The 18774-nt window shown below is 48.0% G+C and overlaps 1 protein-coding gene across 3 annotated transcripts in view; it reads right to left on the bottom strand.

Moving 5' to 3' along the window:
* Positions 1 to 18774, bottom strand: part of KIF5A (kinesin family member 5A) — a 29675-nt gene that overhangs the window by 2634 nt on the left and 8267 nt on the right. Inside the window, exons 2-29 of one of the 3 annotated variants that reach the window (XM_077913543.1) lie at positions 14840 to 14927; positions 14656 to 14729; positions 14154 to 14258; positions 13883 to 13931; positions 13212 to 13267; positions 12889 to 12976; positions 12484 to 12608; positions 11878 to 11982; positions 11595 to 11743; positions 11354 to 11502; positions 10891 to 11066; positions 9889 to 9957; positions 9313 to 9519; positions 8859 to 9005; positions 8091 to 8279; positions 7613 to 7730; positions 7198 to 7262; positions 6978 to 7084; positions 6476 to 6577; positions 5878 to 5938; positions 5569 to 5640; positions 5308 to 5412; positions 4748 to 4768; positions 2441 to 2657; positions 2032 to 2185; positions 1657 to 1739; positions 1226 to 1253; positions 638 to 751 (exon numbers count right to left, since the gene is read on the bottom strand). In XM_077913543.1, coding sequence (XP_077769669.1) covers positions 673 to 751; positions 1226 to 1253; positions 1657 to 1739; positions 2032 to 2185; positions 2441 to 2657; positions 4748 to 4768; positions 5308 to 5412; positions 5569 to 5640; positions 5878 to 5938; positions 6476 to 6577; positions 6978 to 7084; positions 7198 to 7262; positions 7613 to 7730; positions 8091 to 8279; positions 8859 to 9005; positions 9313 to 9519; positions 9889 to 9957; positions 10891 to 11066; positions 11354 to 11502; positions 11595 to 11743; positions 11878 to 11982; positions 12484 to 12608; positions 12889 to 12976; positions 13212 to 13267; positions 13883 to 13931; positions 14154 to 14258; positions 14656 to 14729; positions 14840 to 14927 — 2988 coding nt within the window. In that variant the 3' untranslated portion in view covers positions 638 to 672. Of the gene's footprint in view, positions 1 to 637; positions 752 to 1225; positions 1254 to 1656; positions 1740 to 2031; positions 2186 to 2440; positions 2658 to 4747; positions 4769 to 5307; positions 5413 to 5568; positions 5641 to 5877; positions 5939 to 6475; positions 6578 to 6977; positions 7088 to 7197; positions 7263 to 7612; positions 7731 to 8090; positions 8280 to 8858; positions 9006 to 9312; positions 9520 to 9888; positions 9958 to 10890; positions 11067 to 11353; positions 11503 to 11594; positions 11744 to 11877; positions 11983 to 12483; positions 12609 to 12888; positions 12977 to 13211; positions 13268 to 13882; positions 13932 to 14153; positions 14259 to 14655; positions 14730 to 14839; positions 14928 to 18774 lie in introns of all 3 variants that reach the window. The other 2 variants (XM_077913542.1, XM_077913544.1) reach the window with 2 other exon arrangements.

Here is an 18774-nt window from a genome sequence, read left to right as displayed (position 1 = left end):
AGCTGCTGGAAGAGGGGACCTGGGCACAGAGGTGGAATAATGGGGGCAGAGAGGGGGAACACAGCTATTTTCTACCACCACTGAGCAAGGGGGCAGGGGAGTGCTGACACTGCTCTGTAGAGACAAAAAGTCAGACCTCCTGGGGCATTTCCTAAAGCTTATTGGTGACTTCGTACATAGATAGGAGGTATGTGGGATGCTGGTACAGGAATAAAGCAAACACCTCCTTTACTGGAGATATCTTGGTTCAGAAAATACCTGCCCATCCAAAATTATTTTAGAGTGGAGGCAGAGAGGGGGTGGAGATGATCTCCTACTAATTAATATCTACCACCTTCCCTGACCTGGGTGTGGCTCTAGGTGGGCATCACCCTCGCTCACTGTTTTTGACATGTGACAGTGTCCCCTAGTGGCAGAAAGGCAGTACTGTGGTTACTGCTTTGGCCAAAAGGAAAGCATGAGATTGAGGGGTGGAGCCTGTGGGTCAGTAGCGCCCTAGCCCCTGGGAAGGGAAAGCAGGAGCTGAGGGACAACTATTAAAAGTTCTGAGATGACGAAAAAGAGCAGGAGAGACAAAGAGGCTGAGGTCAAGACAGGAGGCAACCAAGGCTGGTCAGTGGAAGCAGCCCGAAGCTACCTGAAAGTGCAGGTATGCGGCAGTCCTGAGGGAGATTAGCTGGCTGCCGTCTCTTGGTGCAGAGGGAAAAGCTTGGTCTGGTCCTCAGCTTCGTAGCCGCAGGGCAGGTCACTCCTAAAAGAAGAGACCCAGCAGTGTCAGCTCCGTATACAGGAAAACATTACAGTCACTCTGCTCTCATAGCATCCCTGGGGGACAAGAGGCAGGGACTATTCGGGAATACAAGGAAAACCACGACTAGAGAGGTGGAGCTGACCCGCCCAAGGTCACAGACTTGCCCAAAGTCACAGACTTGCCCAAAGTCACAGACTTCCTGAAGGAAGGAGAGAAACCAGGTCATCAGATGGGCACGGCACTTCCCAGCCCCCGGAATGGAGTGGCAAGAAGCCACAGAGGGGATCGGAGGAGGGGACGTGCTCTCTGCACCGAGGCAGGGGATGTGTAGGACAGGGGGACGGTGAGAATGCTTCTCATGTCCTCCTCCTTTCCCTGAAGGCTCCAGAGAACCCCTAAGTGGGGCACGAGGGGAATCTAACCATTTCTTCTGGTCCCACCCAGAGAACACAAGAGCCATGGGGACTGGTGTACCTGTTGTCATTAATATCTGTAGCATTTCCTGAAGGCATCATCAGTGAGAACACAGGATTAGGAGAAGAAAAAAGAGACTGGGTGTTAGAGGCCGTCTCCCCACACCCTCTCTCATCCTACCCCTTAGAGATAAAGGTACGACTTTGGAGTACAGCTGCCACCTGGGTCTGTGGCACTCTATTCTCCACCACCCCGGGTGCACGACCATTTTGTTTGAGAAAGGTCTCCCTGATTCCTGCTGAAGGAAAGGAGAAGGGGTGGCAGGGGAGGTGAGGACAGGCACGGCAACAGGGGGAACTCACTTCTAAGAGTCCAAGACCCCAAAGGGATGGGCAGTGTTCAAGCTGTAGGTACAGGGTCACTTACTTCTCTTACACTTTTCAACTCTCCCTGGGGATCCCAAAGGCTGGTCACCCATCTTTTTCACTCACCATTGTCCATGTTGGCCTTCTGGTAGGACGCCAGGGGACCGCCAGAAGACGTGGCCCCACTGCTGGTACAGGAGTTTGCAAAGCTGGATGGAGCAAGGAGAGAGATGCAGAAGCCTCTGGCACCCTCCCTCCACTGTGCCCCATAATCCCCTCAGGGATGGAGCCGTACACACCTCCCAGGCCCAGAGAACAGAGGACAACCAAGATGGCCACAGGCTGGGAAGGCAATGCCCACTGTCTAAACAGAGGTGTGAAGAGGCTATGAAGCCACTAAGGGAAAGAATTAAGTGTCAGCCAATAACTGACCCAACCTAGGCCTTCTGGAGTGTAGACAGCCTTGGGTCAGGACTCCCGCCCACGCCTTGGGCCACTCACTACATGTCTGAGGTGGAGCTTGGTGCACCCTGCAGGTACAAATTCTGGTAGTTCTGGAAGAGGCTGTTGGTATAACTGATGCACTCAGGGCTCCGGGTGCCGTAGGGGTTAGTGGGTGAAGATGCTGGGTAGTGGCCAGGCCGCACAGGTTTGGCTGTGGTAAAGAAAGGAAAATGACGGTGAGGAGGCTGTTTCCCTGCAGTTGCCCTGGTTCCTGAAGTCATTTAGCTGGAGCTGAACTGAGTTCAGCTAACATCACTCACTTTTATATATGTGGGGGACGGTAGTGGGGTGATCCTGGGGCAGAGGCAGGGTGAAAAGCGATCATCTAGGTGCTGGACACTTAGGAATTTGCCGATCTCCCCCAGGGGTAATCCCACCTCATCTGCTGCCACCTACTCCCACTCACCAATCTGAGCAGAATGGCCCCGCTTGCCGGAGCTCTTGTACCGAACGGCCTCCTTGATGCGGTCCACCTCCTGCTGGTACCGGCGCTTGTCCTTCATGGCACCTTCCTTGGCCTCCTTTAGTGCACCCTCCAGGGCCTTAACTCTCTCAGCCGTAGCCCTAAGTCGTTTTTCCAATTTAGGAAGCTCACAACGCAGATCTGCATTGTCACGTACCAGCTGTGGGGTAAGCCCAAGGGAAGAGGCCAAAGCAAAGCCAGCAACCCAAGAGAGAGCCAGCAGTGGAGCGTGGGGGTGCGGGGCAGGGAGAGAGAATAAAGAAAAATCAAGTCAGACAAGACAGAGACCGCATTCTTTCTTCGAAAGGCCTCATTCCCTTCACCTAATTGGTCCTCTGGTTCTCTCCTTCTCCCTGAGCAAACAGGGGTCAGGCATTAAAAAGTCACATCAAAAAAAAAAAAAAAAAAAAAAAAAGTCACATCATTTTCTGAGGAGTAAAACGTGCCAACTCCACTGTAGCTCAGAACTCTTGTGGCAGTGTCCTGTTCCCGTCTTTTCCTGGCCTAGCTATCCATGCCCAATATCTCATAGCTTGTGCCAGACCAGTAGCCCCAGGGCAACCATGAGGCACCCCTCACCCAGAGATGGCTTTGGAGGCATGCATGGGGCAGGGCGGCAAGAGCATAGGAGCAGTCTGGAAGGTGGATACGGTATTGAGTGCAGGTTAGCTGCAGTGCAGAGCAGGAGCAGAAGCTGGAATGTGGGAGCACCCGCCTCATCCCCTCCTCCGCCCCCCCCACACACACATACAGCACCCCATAGGAAGGAAAGAAAATGTTTGAGGTCTTACAAACATTTGTGCTCATTACCTTCACATTCAGGGATTTCCTGGGGTGTCCCTCTCCCATTTGATTTAAGCTAGAGAGCAACCATCTTGCAGCCAGAAAAAGACTCCCTGATCTTTTTATAGGGTTTCACACAATGACTGGGGGCTCTCCAGCCTGCAGGAGCCGGCCTTGGAAGATACCAGGTAAGCTGGTGTAGCAGGGAGCCCAGGGAGAAAGGGCAGAGCTGAAAACACATCTGTGCCTCTTTCACTTTGGGCAATTTAAGGATCATAAACAATGCTTTGCTGTCACAGTGGTTCAGCTTAATTAGGAACAGGGCTGAAGGCCTGGCTATTTAAGTTTCTGTTAATTGAGAAGTTTCTACACTTCTCTCATTTTCCTTTCTAGTCTTGTGTCTGCTGAGGTAGGACATTATGAGGAGTCCTCCATCGTCTAGGGGAGTTGCTTTTGGTCGTTGGGACTTAGAGCAGAGAGAGGCAGCCACTTCAATGAGGAAAACGGAAACAGCCCAGCCCTTGGTTTCCTGACACATGCTACACTGTGGATAAGCCTGGAGGACATTATGCTGAGTGCAGTTAGCCAGTTACAAAAAGACAGATCCTGGATGATTCCACTTATGTGAGGTACTCAGAGGAGTAAAAATCACAGAGACAGAAAGAAGAATGGTGTTTGCCAGGGGCTGGGAGGGAGGCACAATGGGGAGTTACTGTTTAAGGGATTCCCTTAAACAGTTTTACAAGACGACAGTGATGGGGCAGGATGGTAGGGGTGTTGCACCACAGCATGAATGCATTTAATGTCACTGAACTTAAAGATAAGTAAATTTTATGTGGTGGTAAATTTTATGTGGGTTTTGTTTGGTTTTGTTTTATCATAACACAAATATTGGGGGGAAATAAGCAATATGACGTGCATTTGAACAGAGAAGGAAAGTGGACACACAGAAAGGGAAACAGAGTGGTAGAACTGATTACAAATGTTTCTTCCCTTGACTTTCAACTTTTCTGGAATGTTGTTATGTTGTTACACTGCTTTATAATAAACAAAGGGCGAAAGAGGATAGTATAGCCTTCTGCAGGCCCAAATAAAATAAATGAACTCTGCAGATCCTGACCATTCTGGGATTTTTTTTTTTTTTTCATTATAGATGTAAGAAAGAAAAGAAAGAAGATGTACCAAGTATTTGCTAAATATGCTGGGCATTGCACTGAGGAATCTAATCTCCAGTTTAGTGAGAATATGAGTTTAAATCAAGTGTTCAGTTGGGTTTGAAAGAAAGCGAATGAAGTATAGATTAGGGTTTATTTTATGAGTCAGTTAGAAGAGCCAGTTGACATGTGGTGGCACCTGTCTTCAAGGCTCAGCCATTTGGCGCTAGCGAGGGGGCTCCTGCTCTGTACGCACCAAACATTTCCTGTCCTGACTCCTTTGGACTGCCCCGTCTACCTCCCCACCCCATACCTTTGAAACCCAGTCATCCACCTAAGGAGCCGCAGCAGCAAGGAGGGGGACAGAGAGGCAGCAACTTAATACACAGGAGTTTCAACCAGCCCCTACTAGGGCCTGGTTGGGCCATCTGGAGGACATCCTTTCATTACCCTGCATGCCTGCCCCAGGCCTAGGCAGATGGAGTTCTCTCCATGAGGGAAAGCCCAACTTCCCTGGCTTCTCCTTGTCCCACTGCTTCCTATCTCTGCCCAGTATCCCTCGTTTGTAGTTACAGGCCCCTGCCTCTGAGACCTCTACCAGTTCCAATCTCTCCCTCCAAATCCATAGGCCTGGGGGGTCTCACTTTGAGCAGAGGCAGGTCGGGAGCTTTGAGAAGGGAGAACAGGCACGGAACAAAGAACAAGGTAAAGTGGAACCAAACATGAATAAAGAAGGGATTAGTAAGGAAAGTAAAAGGGAAAAGTGAGGAAAACTTGCAAGTAGATTTTCCTAAATCCAAGGGAGCTCAGAGGATTTGGGTCTCCAAGGCACCTGGCCTCAAGAGTTCTCTTCACCCCTTCCCCTACTCTTACCTGTTTGTGAACCTTTGTAAGCTGTTCCAGGTTGTTCTCAAGAAAGGAAATCTTCTGCTTTTGGGAGTGAATCCCCCCACTGTCCTCGGGCTCCATTTCTGCACTCTGATTAAAGACGGAGAAAAGATGTGATTGTCCCACGGCCAAAGAGGCCTCACCCAGACCAGGCCAAGCCAGCTACACTGGAGGCCACAGGGCTTGGAGAAACCTGAGGCCAGCAGACGATATGAGGGCTGGGAAGATGTCAAGGATGGCACTCACTTTCTTGACTCGAGTCGTGACGTCTTGAACGAACAGCTTGCGAAGGTTGTGGAGGGTCTGGAGTTCCCGGGCCTAGAAAGAATGATGACAAATTGGGACTGGCCAAATACCAGCTCAACCTTTTGCCTCCAAAACTATTGGAATTGTCAGTCTATCTGGTCAGGTGAGTCACTCATCCTTTAGGAAAAGATGTGTCCTGATTATGCCACGGACTGACTCTGTATAAGGAATGGGGTTATGAAGGAATCAGGGAAAGAAATGAAGCCCCCACCTCACTCTGTTAACTTGGCCCAGAGGGAAACTACTCACAACTGTCTCCTCCAGACCCTTGAGGTCCTGCTTGGACTGTTCATGTCGCTCGTACAGAAATCTGGAGGGGAAGAAGGAAATGCAAGAGTCCCTCAGGATTACCTTTCTTCCCTCTCTCCTCCCTCTCCATTCCTTTGGTCTATACTTTATTGTTATTTATTTTGTAAGTTACCCACATTCTCTGTGCAGAAATTAGAAAAGAAAAAAAAAGTAAGACGAGTTTCATAAAAAGCACATAATTCTGTTACTTACAGATCAAACTGCCATTGACATTCTGGTGTCCGTCTTTTTGGACTCTTACTTCTATGCAGGTACATCCCACAAAAATTTCATGGGATCATACCATTCAACCTGTTTTGTAGCCTGCTTTTCACACTTAACAGAATATCACAAAGATCTTTCTAGGCTGGGGCAGCTAATATTCAATAGAGGTCATTTCTGAAAGTCTCCTTTCTGTTTTTTGTTTTTTGGTGTGTCCTTCCCCACCCTGTCATATGACTCTTCCGAGGCATCTACTTCCTGGGAACACCAGACCCCCACCTCCATCGCACCCTCCCTCTGCTGGTATGAGTGAGTAGCAGTCTGGACCATCACTCACGTCAGTTCCTGGAGTTTGCTGCTCTTCTCATGTTCTTCATTCTTCAGCTTCTCGTAGTCAGCCTGAAGCTTCTCTAGCTCTAACTGGAGCTTCTGATTCAGGCTGCAGAGGGCAAGGAGGTGTTGGAGAGAACAAGAAGCTATTAATGAGGGGTTAAGGAAAGACTGGCTCTGCAAATTGTTTCCTTCTGGTACAAGTGGGTCCAGTCAGGACTGGTGCATCTACGTTTGGATTATCAGAGGCAGGTGCACGCCACCGTTTGCACAACACAGTGAGGAACCATGGGCTATCTAATCATAAGAGCTCAAGGAGAAGAACTAGTCCTCACTCCTGTGCCTCCTGGAGTTGGGCTACAAAGCTGCGGCAGCTTTGGGGGAGTGGCACGTGGAAGTGAACCAACCAGACCCTGGGCCAAGAGGGAGCACATGTGTGGCTACAAGGCAAGAAGAACAACAGAGGCCACCGAGCCTCCCGGGGTGGGGGAGGAGGGGGGGACTCTTACTCTTTGAGCTCATCAATGGTCTTCTGCTTCTCGTTGATCTCATCCCGGAGCCGGGCCAGCTGCCGGTGATGGGCCTCCCGGTGACTCTCCATCTGCACCTCCAGGGCCTTCTGCAAACAACCCCATCCCATGCTCAAAGCCAGACTCCTGGGGAGCAGCTCAGAAGGGGCTAGGGCAGCCCGGTTGGGTCCCAGTTGTCTCCTACACCTTCCCCACCCACCTTCACTTCATCTGCATCCTGTGTGTCCGGCTCCTTGTCCTTCAGGGCCACTTCATGCACAGTTTCTGAGGGAAAGATGGGGAGGGCAGCTTACATCACATCTACCTCCTCTGGAAAGAACTTCCCTCTGAGGCCAGAGCTCCAGGCAGGGCAGGGGACATCTACCCAGTATGGGCCTCAGGGATATTCTACTGGGTTAGGACAGTCTGATTTGACACAGCAGAAAAGGGACGAATTGAGGGTTTGCGGCTTATGTACAATAAGCTACATGTAAAAGCTTCTGGATTTCAGTCTAATGCATTGGATGAGTGTGCATGTTGGGTGGTTTATTTGGATGTTTGTTTCTTTTCCTCCCTGCCCCCTCTGGGGTCTCAGATCCCAGGATGAGTAGCTTAGAGCTTTAAGAAGGTCTCACCCTGGGCCTGGAGCTTGGCCAGCTCATCGCTCAGGGAGTCATAGGATTCTTCCAGGTGTCGCTTCTTTAGCTCCACACTCTGCATATATTCTGTAAGCGAGCGGATCTTGGCCTCGTGCTAATGGGGGAAGGGTTGGAGAGAGGAAAAAGAGGAATGGAGTCAAGGACAAAGCTCCAGGCAGTGCAGACCTCAGCAGCTCTCCTCCCAGACCCTCCCCTTCAGTTGCGCCTGCCTGAAGATATGGGGCCAGGGGTCATTACCTCGGAGACCTAACCTTTAGATCCCATCAGCACAAAGAGTGGTATCCTCTCTGAACCTTCACTGCCCTGGCCTGGACCTTCCCTGCTGCCCCAGACTCTTCTGTCTTTGACTGTGGTCGACCCTAGGCCCTAGGTGGATGCTAGAAGTCTTATCCCATAGCCACAAAATCATCGTCCTTCCCACGGCATGCAAAGGCTCTCAGTGCTCAGCGCTCACCTGAGAGATGAGGAGCTGGCAGGATGAGAGCTCCCGCCCAGTCACCTCCATCTTGCGATGACACTCGACCTGCAGGTTCTCTAGCTGCCGGCAGCGCTTGACCACAGACTTGACTTCCGACTTGATTTTGCTGATGTAGAGTCGGGCCACCGTGAACTCCTCCTCAATGGCTCCACTGATCTCCACCGGCTGCAGGGTGAGGGAGGGCAGGAAGAGGTGCCTCTCTGCTGCAGGGAAGCTTTTACCCATTCCTCTGCATCCTGCCTATCCCTGTACACCCACACACGTGGAGATTTGCATGGCACACATAGTTTCTAACAACTTTTGGCTGCCATCACTCGGCATTTCATACTAACTCTACCTACACCTAAAGATACAATTCCGACAGTCGCCCTCTCCCATCTTATAAAGCAACGTGATTTGTAGTCAAACTGATCTGCTTGGTCACCCAGATGGGTCACTGTCACTGCCACAGATTTGCATGTGTCATTCCCAACTCTGTGCCTCATTGTTAAAGCCTGCTGCAAGCACATCTCTGTGGCCTCTTTATTCAGCACCCTTTGGAAGGTGAATTTACAGTTGAGTCTATGCAAAATTCTGCTTGTTTTCCTGGTCCAGTCTAAAGGATTGCTTCCTGGCTCTTTGGTCTGCCTTCCTCAGTATCCCTGAGGGCATGGGTGATGCTCCCCTGTACCCCCACCATCTCCCACCAGTGCCCAGAGCAAGAATGACCTGAACAAGGCTGCCACTGCCTCCAGCTCCACTCACCAGCTTAATCTCCCCGTTGCCCACGATGACACTGAACTCACTCAGGTCCTTCATCAGCCCATTCAGCACCTCAGCAATCCGTTTGCGCTGGTGTCCGCTGACCTCTTGTAGCCGCTGCAACTCAGACTCCAGAGCCAGCATGGTGGCCTGGGGACAGCCCCTCACGTCATCCCGTTGCCATCTTCCCACTGCCCTCCCTAACCCAGGCAGAGCCTCCGCCTCACCCGTGACCCCAAGGGCTGCTACAAAGAGAACAGAGGCCCTGCAAAAAGGTTTGGAAGAGATAGGGGTCAGAAGGGCAAAGTGTGGTGACAGGGCTGGGGAGGGTCCCACAGCCCATGGCACAGAGGGGCAAAGGTACAAATGTGCTGCGGCCCCAGGATGTGGAGGTCCCCTGGGATATGGAACATGTTCTGGAGGCAACGGTGCTCTGGGACCCCGGTCAGCCACTCACCACCTTCTGAGACAGCTCATCCACCAGAAGCTGGTTCTGCTGGCTCTTCTCCTCCACTTCCTGGGATTTCTGGTCGTAGTTCACGGCCAGCTCCTCCAGGGCCTGCAGCACCTCCTTCACCTCATCCTTCGCAGCGTCGTTCTCAGACTGCAAGTGGCTCAGCTCCCGCTGGACCTTCTCATTGTCTCCTCGGGTGGACACCAGCAGCTTTGAGGAAGAGGCAAGGCATATGAGGGGGTCTGCTGCCAGCGGGCCCCTCTATGGTTCCCTGGCCCCAGACAGGTCTCTCTGGTACCTTCAGAGCTCTAGGAGAGGGGCATGGGCCAAAACAAGGGTCAAGAGGAAGTGGGTTCTAGGCGTCACAGAAGCAGGACAACAGAAGGAAGCAGCACCCAGACTCTGAGATCCGTTACAGAAAGCCCCAGTTAAGTCCTCCCCAGACTTCCATAGTTCTGGAGGGTGATCAAGCCCTATGCAAAAGAGTAAGCTCTTCTTCCATCTGGTTGTAAAAGGTCTTTTACGCCTTTTAAGGGGACACACTGCTCTCCTCTCATGTCTCATCTTCCTTCCCATTACCTCTTCCTGGTCCAGCATCTGCTGCTTAAGCTTCTCTATGAGCTGGCTCTGCTGGTTGATCTCATCGTCCTGTTGGGAGACAAAAGGAATGGAGGGAAGCTGTTCCTTCCAGGGTCTAGACTTACAGGGTTGGAGGCAGAGGTAGGATCCTGACAAAAATCCAGACAGTTCTGGCTTTGAGTTAAAAACCCCACATCCTAAAAAGAAATTTTTCCTTCAGGCTCTTGCCTCACTCCTGCCCTCAGTTTCAAATTCCTTTCTTCCCGGAAGGTGGTATAACCTTGACCATCCACAGCAAAAGCCGTTTGGTTAAAGTGCATATCCCCTAACCTAGAAGTCCCACTTTAGTGCTACATTCTAATCAAATCATTCAAAAGCAAAGTTTTATGCATCAGAAGCAAAGATAGTGCTTTCAGACTTACTTACAAGAGCAAGAACAAACTACTAAAAACAAGGAAAACTAGAAGCCCTGGAATAAACAAATGGTTAAATATATTTTGATAAATGTGCTGTTAGGCAGCATTTAAAAAATACTTTTATGAAGAATTGTTAACAAAGTAGAAAATCGCTCCTTATAGAATGTGGAGTGAAGAAATTAGATGCAAAGTTACAGATACAGTGTATCTCGATTGCATGCTCTACATATGGAGAAAAGTAGATCGTCATAGTATTATTTCTAAATGGCAGAATGATAGAGGACTTAAATTTTCTTCTGTATATTTTTATTTAGCTTCTAAGTTTCTTAGTAATATAATTTCTTATTAAATTTAATTCTGGGGGGGGGGTTATTTCCAGTATAGTTAACATGCAGGGTTACGTTATTAGTTTCTGGTATATAATATAGTGATTCATAATCCTGAATGTTACTCCGTGCTCTCTTCTCCATTTTCAATGAGCATAATTTATCTCTTTCAAAATAAAAAAAAAGGCAATACAAACTAATTCCTTAATCCCTCACTTCTCATCCCACAGGCCTTCCCTCTGTGCCCTGGGCGTCCTCACCTTGTCATCGAGTTGCTTATAGAGGCGGCGGATCTCTTCCTCATATTTCTGCCGCTCCTCAGGCGCAATGCGCACCACGATGGACGAGTTGTCATTCACAGGGGTCTCCTCACAGAGCTCAGATCCCAGGGCTGCATCATCCCCAGCCAGGCGCTCTGTCTCAGGCACATTCTCTCCTGGCCGAGGGGCAGAACAAGGTGAGGAACAGGAAGAGAGAAAGATGCATCTAGGAGTCCTTCCTCTATCTCTGTGGCCAAACGTACCTTCAACCTTTTCTAGGGGGTGGGATAAGGGCGGTCAGCCCCCTCTCCCCTTCCCTCATCACTGCTCTACTGCACCCCTCCAGAAACACATCCCTCCTGGGAGGCTGGCCCACCCTGAAGGCCCACCCCAGACAGGGCGCCTCTGGTCCCTCGGCCTCTTCCTCCCACTGCCTCTCACGACCAGTAGAACCCTCTCTAACCATTGCGCCACCGGCTGAGCTCAGCCTCTAGCTTGGCGATTGTCTCCTTCTGAGCCTTTGTCTTCTCCTTCTCCTTTTCATATTTCTTCTTCCACTGCTCGGCAGTCAACTCCAGATTCACAGAGGCAGTGTTCTTAATGGTCTTTGCCCTGGGTGAGGAGAACAAGGAGATGAGAGCTCCGTTAAGCCTTGCATGACACTGAGGGGAGCTGGCACAGTGAAAAGGGACCCTGCCACTAACCGCTGCCCGAACATCAGGGTGGACTTGGTCTCTGCATCGTTGTAGCTGGATGGTGAGCAGCAGATGAACATAGTTGTCCGGCAGTTTCCTCCCAGAGAGTCCTGGAGAATCCGTGTCATTTTGCTGTCACGATATGGAACGTAGCTTTTCTGGAGGAGGAGGGAGACCATGAATCAGAAAAATATTCAACAAGGGAACAGTGTACTTGCTGACTAGGGGTCACACACCCCATGCATTGGGCATGATGAGAGGGCAGCAATAGAAGATGAGATGGGACACTCACCGTGCCCTCAGCCAGTGCAGAGATCACATTCCCAAGGGCTGACAGTGACTTGTTGATATTCTTTGCCTCGTCCAGCACAGCTCCCTCTGCTCCGGTCTTGCTGACCTACCAGAGCATTAAGGGATGAGTGTGTCATGAGCAGCTGCAGGGGGAGAGAGGGATCTCATGGCCTCTTCCCCATCTAAGGGGATTCAGTCCAAGGAGGGGAAGGGACAGGGAAAGAGAACAGAGAAGGCCCTTCCTGTTACCCTAAACCCTCTTGCCAAAACCCACCCCCTCCTGCCTACATAGTATATGATCCCATTTATATGAAATGTCCAGAAAAGGCAAATTCACAGAGACAAAACATAAGATTAGTGGTTGCCAGGAGCTAGTGGAGGGAGGTATAGGGCGTGAGTGTCTAACAGGTGATGAAAATATTCTAGAATCAGTGGTTATGGGTGCACCACCTTCCAAAAATATCCTAAAACCCACTGAACTATATTTCAAAATGGTGAACTCTAATGGTATGTGAATTATACTCCCCCCAAAAAAGTTATTTTGATTTTTAAAAGCTCCCCCTGCCCAGACCTCTTTCCCTACCCGCCCCACTCCCAGGTCCCCAACCTTCTCGCTCCCTGCCAGGTCCACTAGGTACAGCTTCCCACTGAGCTTCTGCTCGGTCTCCATGTTCTCCTGCTTGATGTTGATGAGGAAGATGCTGTGGCTCCGAGAGCTGTGTTCATTCATGTCTGCAGGACCAAGGGAGAAGCGGTCCCTGTACTAACACCTATGGAGCCGAAGCCCTCACCCCCCAGCTTCCACTGACACTGGCCAACCCAGAAAGAGGGGGCACCTGCCAGGACTAGCCCCGCCACTGTGTCTCCCAGGCAGCTGGGTGGCACACACAGTAATAGCCTCTTCTTCTGGAGGACACAGTCTTCCCTTGCTCACTTCTATTCCCTCAGCTCCCAGAGGACACAGACAAGCACCAGACTCCCAGGTGCAAGAGCCCCTTATATCCCCACTCACTGGTGACGGCCACATGACGATTTGATTTCCCCTCGTCAATCACATCTAAAATCTCCTCTGGGCTGGACACAAAGCGTTCAGTACAACCCTGCAGGGTTCAAAGGGAGAGTGACCCATAAACGGCAATCTGCAAATTATATTACCTGAAAACTGATCAGATGACCTTTTAAGAATGTCTTTTCCAAGCCCTCAGACTCTCCCCAGCCCCTCGGCACATCTCACTCCTCCAAAACATCTGCCCTCCAGCTTCTGGGCCTCTGGCCTACCCTCCTGTACTCTTAGTACAGTGACCCACACCCAGGTACCCCTGTCCCCACACTCACCTTGACAAATGGCACCCGATTCTTGTCCTCATGCACAGACAGATTTGTCTTGGTCACTGAATCAAAACAATGCAGAGTAAGCAAGGCTAGCACTTCCACCCCCAACCCCGTACCCTATAGTCTGCTGAGACAGTGGTTTCTTCTACATGCAAAAAAGAAGCCCTCTCCTGGGTGGTGCAGTTGGTTAAGCATCCAACTCTTGATTTCGGTTCAGGTTATGATCTCAGGGTTATGAGATCGAGCCCCATGTCAGGCTCTGCACTCAGTGCGGAGTCTGTTTGTCTGTCTCCCTTTGCTGCCCCCCCTACCCCCAACTTGTGTCCTCTCTCCCTCTCCCTCTTTCAAACAAACAAACAAATAAGTTAAATTTTTAAAAAGGAGAAAGACTTTCCCATCAAGCTTAAATCCCCACACCCTGAAAGCTTAAATTTCTCCTCCTCCAGGATTCTAGCCTTAAGGTTCCAGCTGGTCTCAGGGTGTTTCTATATAGGCCTAGGTATTTCAGCTCATCTTCTGACCCATTTTGCTTTTAGAAATTTTGGTGAATGGAGGCAAGGGACAGGGGTATGAGTGTGTGATTCCTCTGCATCTCTTGCCAAGAACAATGTGATCTTTCTTTTCCTTGCTCTCCTCCCACCCCTGCCCATCCAATGGGGCTAAACACCACTCACCATCCAGAAGGTCGCGAATTTTGTCCAGGTAAATCTCAAAGTAAGAAACCTGGTCAGGGAGAAAGTGAAGAGGGCCTATCATAAGTCTGATATAGGGATCTCAAGTGAATGTGACTCACTCAACCAGTAGGAGGAGGAGAAATAGAGCAGAAGAACTGTGGTAAGCAGGGCAGGAAAATAAGATGGGGTGCCCAGGTTCTCAATGAGTTCATACTAGCTCTTCTCCTCCTAGTCCCTCTCTGAGGACACCCCGCTGTTAAACCGTGATCACCTTGATATGGAACTCCAGGTTCTCATCCATGGAGTAGATGTGATTGAAGATGTCTCGGGCAATTCGAGGAATGATTCCCATCAGCTGGGGGTCATGCAGCTTTCCCTGGAGAGGAAGAGTATCTGAGACTGAGACTGGAACTCAAAACAATGAGGCCACCCAAGAGGTAAACAGGTGAACATGAAGGTGATAGTTGATGAGAGGATCATCTGAAGGTACAAGGCAGTCACTGCCATGTCTACCGAGAACAAGGAGAGAACTGAGGGTCCCTTTGGACCTTTATTGCAGCTGCTTTTCTGGATCAAAAGAAGCAAACTGGAGTAGTGGAAAGGATGGGAAACTGCAGCAGGCTAGAGGGATTTCACCAAGCTTCCATTATAATCCTGCCCCTCAGTTCATCCTCCAGACCAAGCAAGCTTGATTCCTAGATCTTGCCTGAGATTCCTTGGCCTCTCATTAACACTCACAGTTCCTCACCCCTCATGAAAGTCAGAGCCCTCACCTCCATGGTATGTGTTTTCCCTGAGGATGTCTGTCCATAAGCAAAAATGGTGCCATTGTAGCCAGCAAGGACATCTGGAAGACATAGCCAAGAAAGAGCATTGGTGGAAAGAAGTGGAGTAGGGAATGGGGAACCAGAAAATATACATTCTAAAAATACATCTTACAAAGATAATACATGCTACCTTTGACAATCTGCATGGCACACGCATGATAAACTTGCTCCTGAGTCGTGTTTGGGGGGAACACACGGTCAAAGACATATGGCTTCCCCTAGAATGGAAATAAAACATGGCAGACATCAGGAGTCAGGAAATGAGGAAGAAGAAATGCTGCAGCCCCCTTCCATTAGCCTGAGAAGGCACCTGTTTTTCAGCCATCTATATCCACGGACAGTTTGGGGCGGGGGGGGTGGGGGGGGGGGGATGAAGGAAACCAAACAAAGAGGAGCAAAAGTTGGTGCTGACACCAGGAGCTGTTCCTGTGCGCTAGAGAGCACCATTGAGAAGTGTCACAGCCTCAGACTGTGTGAGGGGATCTCAGTCTTGGTGTGATGACTTAGTACTGCACCACTCCAGGCCTTTCCCTGGGAAACCAATGGGAAAAGACAGTAGGGCCGCAGGCCGTGAAGAGTGAAAGACAATTCATTAACATTAAAAATCTACCTCTAGGTTTAAAAATATCTTCCTCAATAGATGCATATGTCCTGATGCGGACGAATCTTCAAGATGCATTAAATGAAAGATGCAAAGTTAGGGGCACATGTCGGTTATGTTCCCTATTGTGTAAATGAAATACAGGTACACCAAGATGCTGAGCTGTTGTTCAAACATTAACACAAGCTCTCTCTCCGTGAAAGAAATATATGAAATCAGAATCATGGGCCTCCTTTTAGCAAAGAGATACTGAAACAAATTACTGACCTACAAGTACTTTGTTTCATTTAGGTTATGTTACAAATCATGTGCTAACAAGCATGCTAAAGATACAAAATATTTAAAACCGGGGAACCAAACAAAGAATATATTCACTATGTAATCATACTAAAGTGCAGATCTCTGGTAAGATTTTTTTTTCTGGTAAGATTAAATAAGACTATGCTTGTTCTCCATCACAAATGACAAATTTCTCAGTCATGTTTTCCTGCCATTCAGTATAAAGAGATTATGACTTAGTTGTCAAGTTGTTTTACTACAGACCCCATCTTTATCCAACTGAAATGTAAAGCTCCTAGGTCTATGGTCACCAGAGGTGGGGAGACATGTTTCAACTAATTAAGGAAGTCATAAAATTTTAATTGGTCAGAGCTGGAGATAATGGCTCTAGGAATATTCATAATATTCCATCTATACATAGAACTTTTTTCTAGAAGGAATTATACAAAAAATGTTAACAATGATTACTTTGAAGAGAGACAAGTCTTTTATTTTACATTTTTTAAAATTTGTATTTATTTATGATAGTCACAGAGAGAGAGAGAGAGAGAGAGAGAGAGGCAGAGACACAGGCAGAGGGAGAAGCAGGCTCCATGCACCGGGAGCCTGATGTGGGACTCGATCTCGGGTCTCCAGGATCGCGCCCTGGGCCAAAGGCAGGCGCTAAACCGCTGCGCCACCCAGGGATCCCTTATTTTACGTTTTGTATCTTGGCTTGCATATATATGTGTGTGTGTATACACACACACACACATTTTAAAAGATTTTATTTATTTATTCATGAGAGACACAGAGAGAGACAAGCAGAGACACAGGCAGAGGGAGAAGCAGGCTCCATGCAGAAGCCAAATATGGGATTTGATCCCGGGATGCCAGGATCACACCCTGATTCAAAGGCAGATGCTCAACACCGAGCCACCCAGGTGTCCCACTTACATATATTTTTAAATTTTTAAGTTTTATTTTACTTAATAATCTCTACATCCAAGGGGGGGCTCAAACTCACAGCCTCGAAATGAAGAATTGCATGCTCTTCTGACCAAGCCAGCCAGTGCCCTTGGATTGTTTCTATTTTTAAACCATGTACAAGTATTTTTTCTTAATTTCTTAATGTGTGTTTCATTTTGTTTCCTTTGTTTTACTTCGTTGCATAAAGGAAAACTAGTAGATATATTTTTTTAATATTTAAGAGATTTGAAAAGTCTGGCTTATGGGGAAAAAAAAATCTACCTGAAATATTTGTCTGATCTCTCTTTGGTAAAAGCCTTTGAAACCCCAAAACCGGAATCCACAAAGAGAAATAAGTTGTGAAGATGCTCTCCAATGGAGGGAGTACTGTAAACTGATAGAGTCTTTCTGGAGGACAATTCTATTAAATATTTAAATGTCCATTCTGTTTGTACTCTGTATCAGTGAGTCCAGTGCTAGGAATTCATTTTACAGCCCTTACTCAAGCACTTAAAGATCTATGTAGAAGGATGTTCAATCTGTATTAAAGTAAAACTAGAAATAATTCAAACACTCATTAACAAGATGTTGGTTATGATAGTTCCATATTCTACTCCCACTAAAAAGAGTTAGGGTGGTTTACATGTTCTGACATGTTCAAGCTCAATTTAGTGAAAAAGTAAAAACAGTGTGTGTAAAGTGATTATATCTTTTTAAAAGCATATGGACAGAATAGCCTTAGAAAAAGGAAATGGAAGGCTGTATAGAGACCTGCTAATGGTGGTTATCACTTGAGAGCAGAATAACAGTAGCTTACGCCTGCAATACTTTTCTGTGATATTTAAATGTCTTACAGTGACAACATATCATTTTTAAATTTAAAAATGTAAAATGTTATAGATGATGTCATAAGATAATATGTAATGACAAGACAAGGTATACACAAAATACCGTCAGGCAAAAAAGTAGTTTTTAAAATACTATGCAGGGACGCTTGGATAGCTCAGCGGTTAAGCATCTGCCTTCTGGCTCAGGGCGTGATGCTGGAGTCCTGGGGATCGAGTCCCACATCAGGCTCCCTGCAGGGAGCCTGCTTCTCCCTCTGCCTATGTCTCTGCTTCTCTCTGTGTCTCTCATGAATAAATAAATAGAATCTTCAAAAAATACTATGCAAAGGGATCTCTGGGTGGCGCAGCGGTTTGGCGCCTGCCTTTGGCCCAGGGCGCGATCCTGGAGACCCAGGATCGAGTCCCACGTCGGGCTCCCGGTGCATGGAGCCTGCTTCTCCCTCTGCCTATGTCTCTGCCTCTCTCTCTCTCTCTCTGTGACTATCATAAATAAATAAAAATTTTTTAAAAAATTAAAAAATACTATGCAAAAAATAAATACATAAGATAGTATGCAGTGTAAAAAACAAATGCAAAAAGGATGATTCCATTTCTGTTTTAAAAAAAAATGTATAGGTACACCTTGCTTAGAAAAACATGTTAAGGGGTGCCTGGGTGACTCAATCTGAGTTTAGCTCAGGTCATGATCTCAGGGTCCTGGGATGCAGCCCCACAGTCCAGCCCCATCCCCATGTCGGGCTCTGCTCTCAACAGGGAATCTGCTTGTTCCTCTCCCTTGGCTTCTCCCTCTGCTCATGCTCTATCTCTCAAATGAATAAATATCTTTAAAAAAAATGTTAATAGTGGTATCTTGGACAGTAGAATTTTAGGAGTTTCTCTATTTAGATTGAAAACTTTTCTAGGGGATCCCTGGGTGGCGCAGCCGTTTGGCGCCTGCCTTTGGCCCAGGGCGCGATCCTGGAGACTCGGGATCGAATCCCATATCAGGCTCCCGGTGCATGGAGCCTGCTTCTCCCTCTGCCTGTGTCTCTGCCTCTCTCTCTCTGTGTGACTATCATAAGTAAATAAATAAAAAAAAAAAAAAAAGAAAAAGAAAACTTTTCTAAATTAAGGTCACCTGGCTGGTTCAGTTAGATGAGCATGCAACTCTTGATCTCTTGGGGTCATGAGTTCAAGCCCCACGCTGGATGTAGAGATTACTTAAATAAATAAACTTTTAAGAAACTGTTCTAAAATGAAAATGCAAAATTTTTTAAATAAAAAAAAATTAAGATTTTCAAAGATATTAATATTCTTACTATAAAGAGCCCTCATAAATTAATAGCAAAAAAGATAAACCTCAACAGAAAAATAATAAACAAGGGCTAGGTACTAGCAACAGAAAAATAA

The sequence above is a fragment of the Canis aureus genome, chromosome 11 (assembly GCF_053574225.1).
Source record: "Canis aureus isolate CA01 chromosome 11, VMU_Caureus_v.1.0, whole genome shotgun sequence".
Classification (NCBI taxonomy): domain Eukaryota; kingdom Metazoa; phylum Chordata; class Mammalia; order Carnivora; family Canidae; genus Canis; species Canis aureus.
Note: the sequence above shows the minus strand (reverse complement) of the source record. Positions and strands in the feature narration are given on the sequence as shown.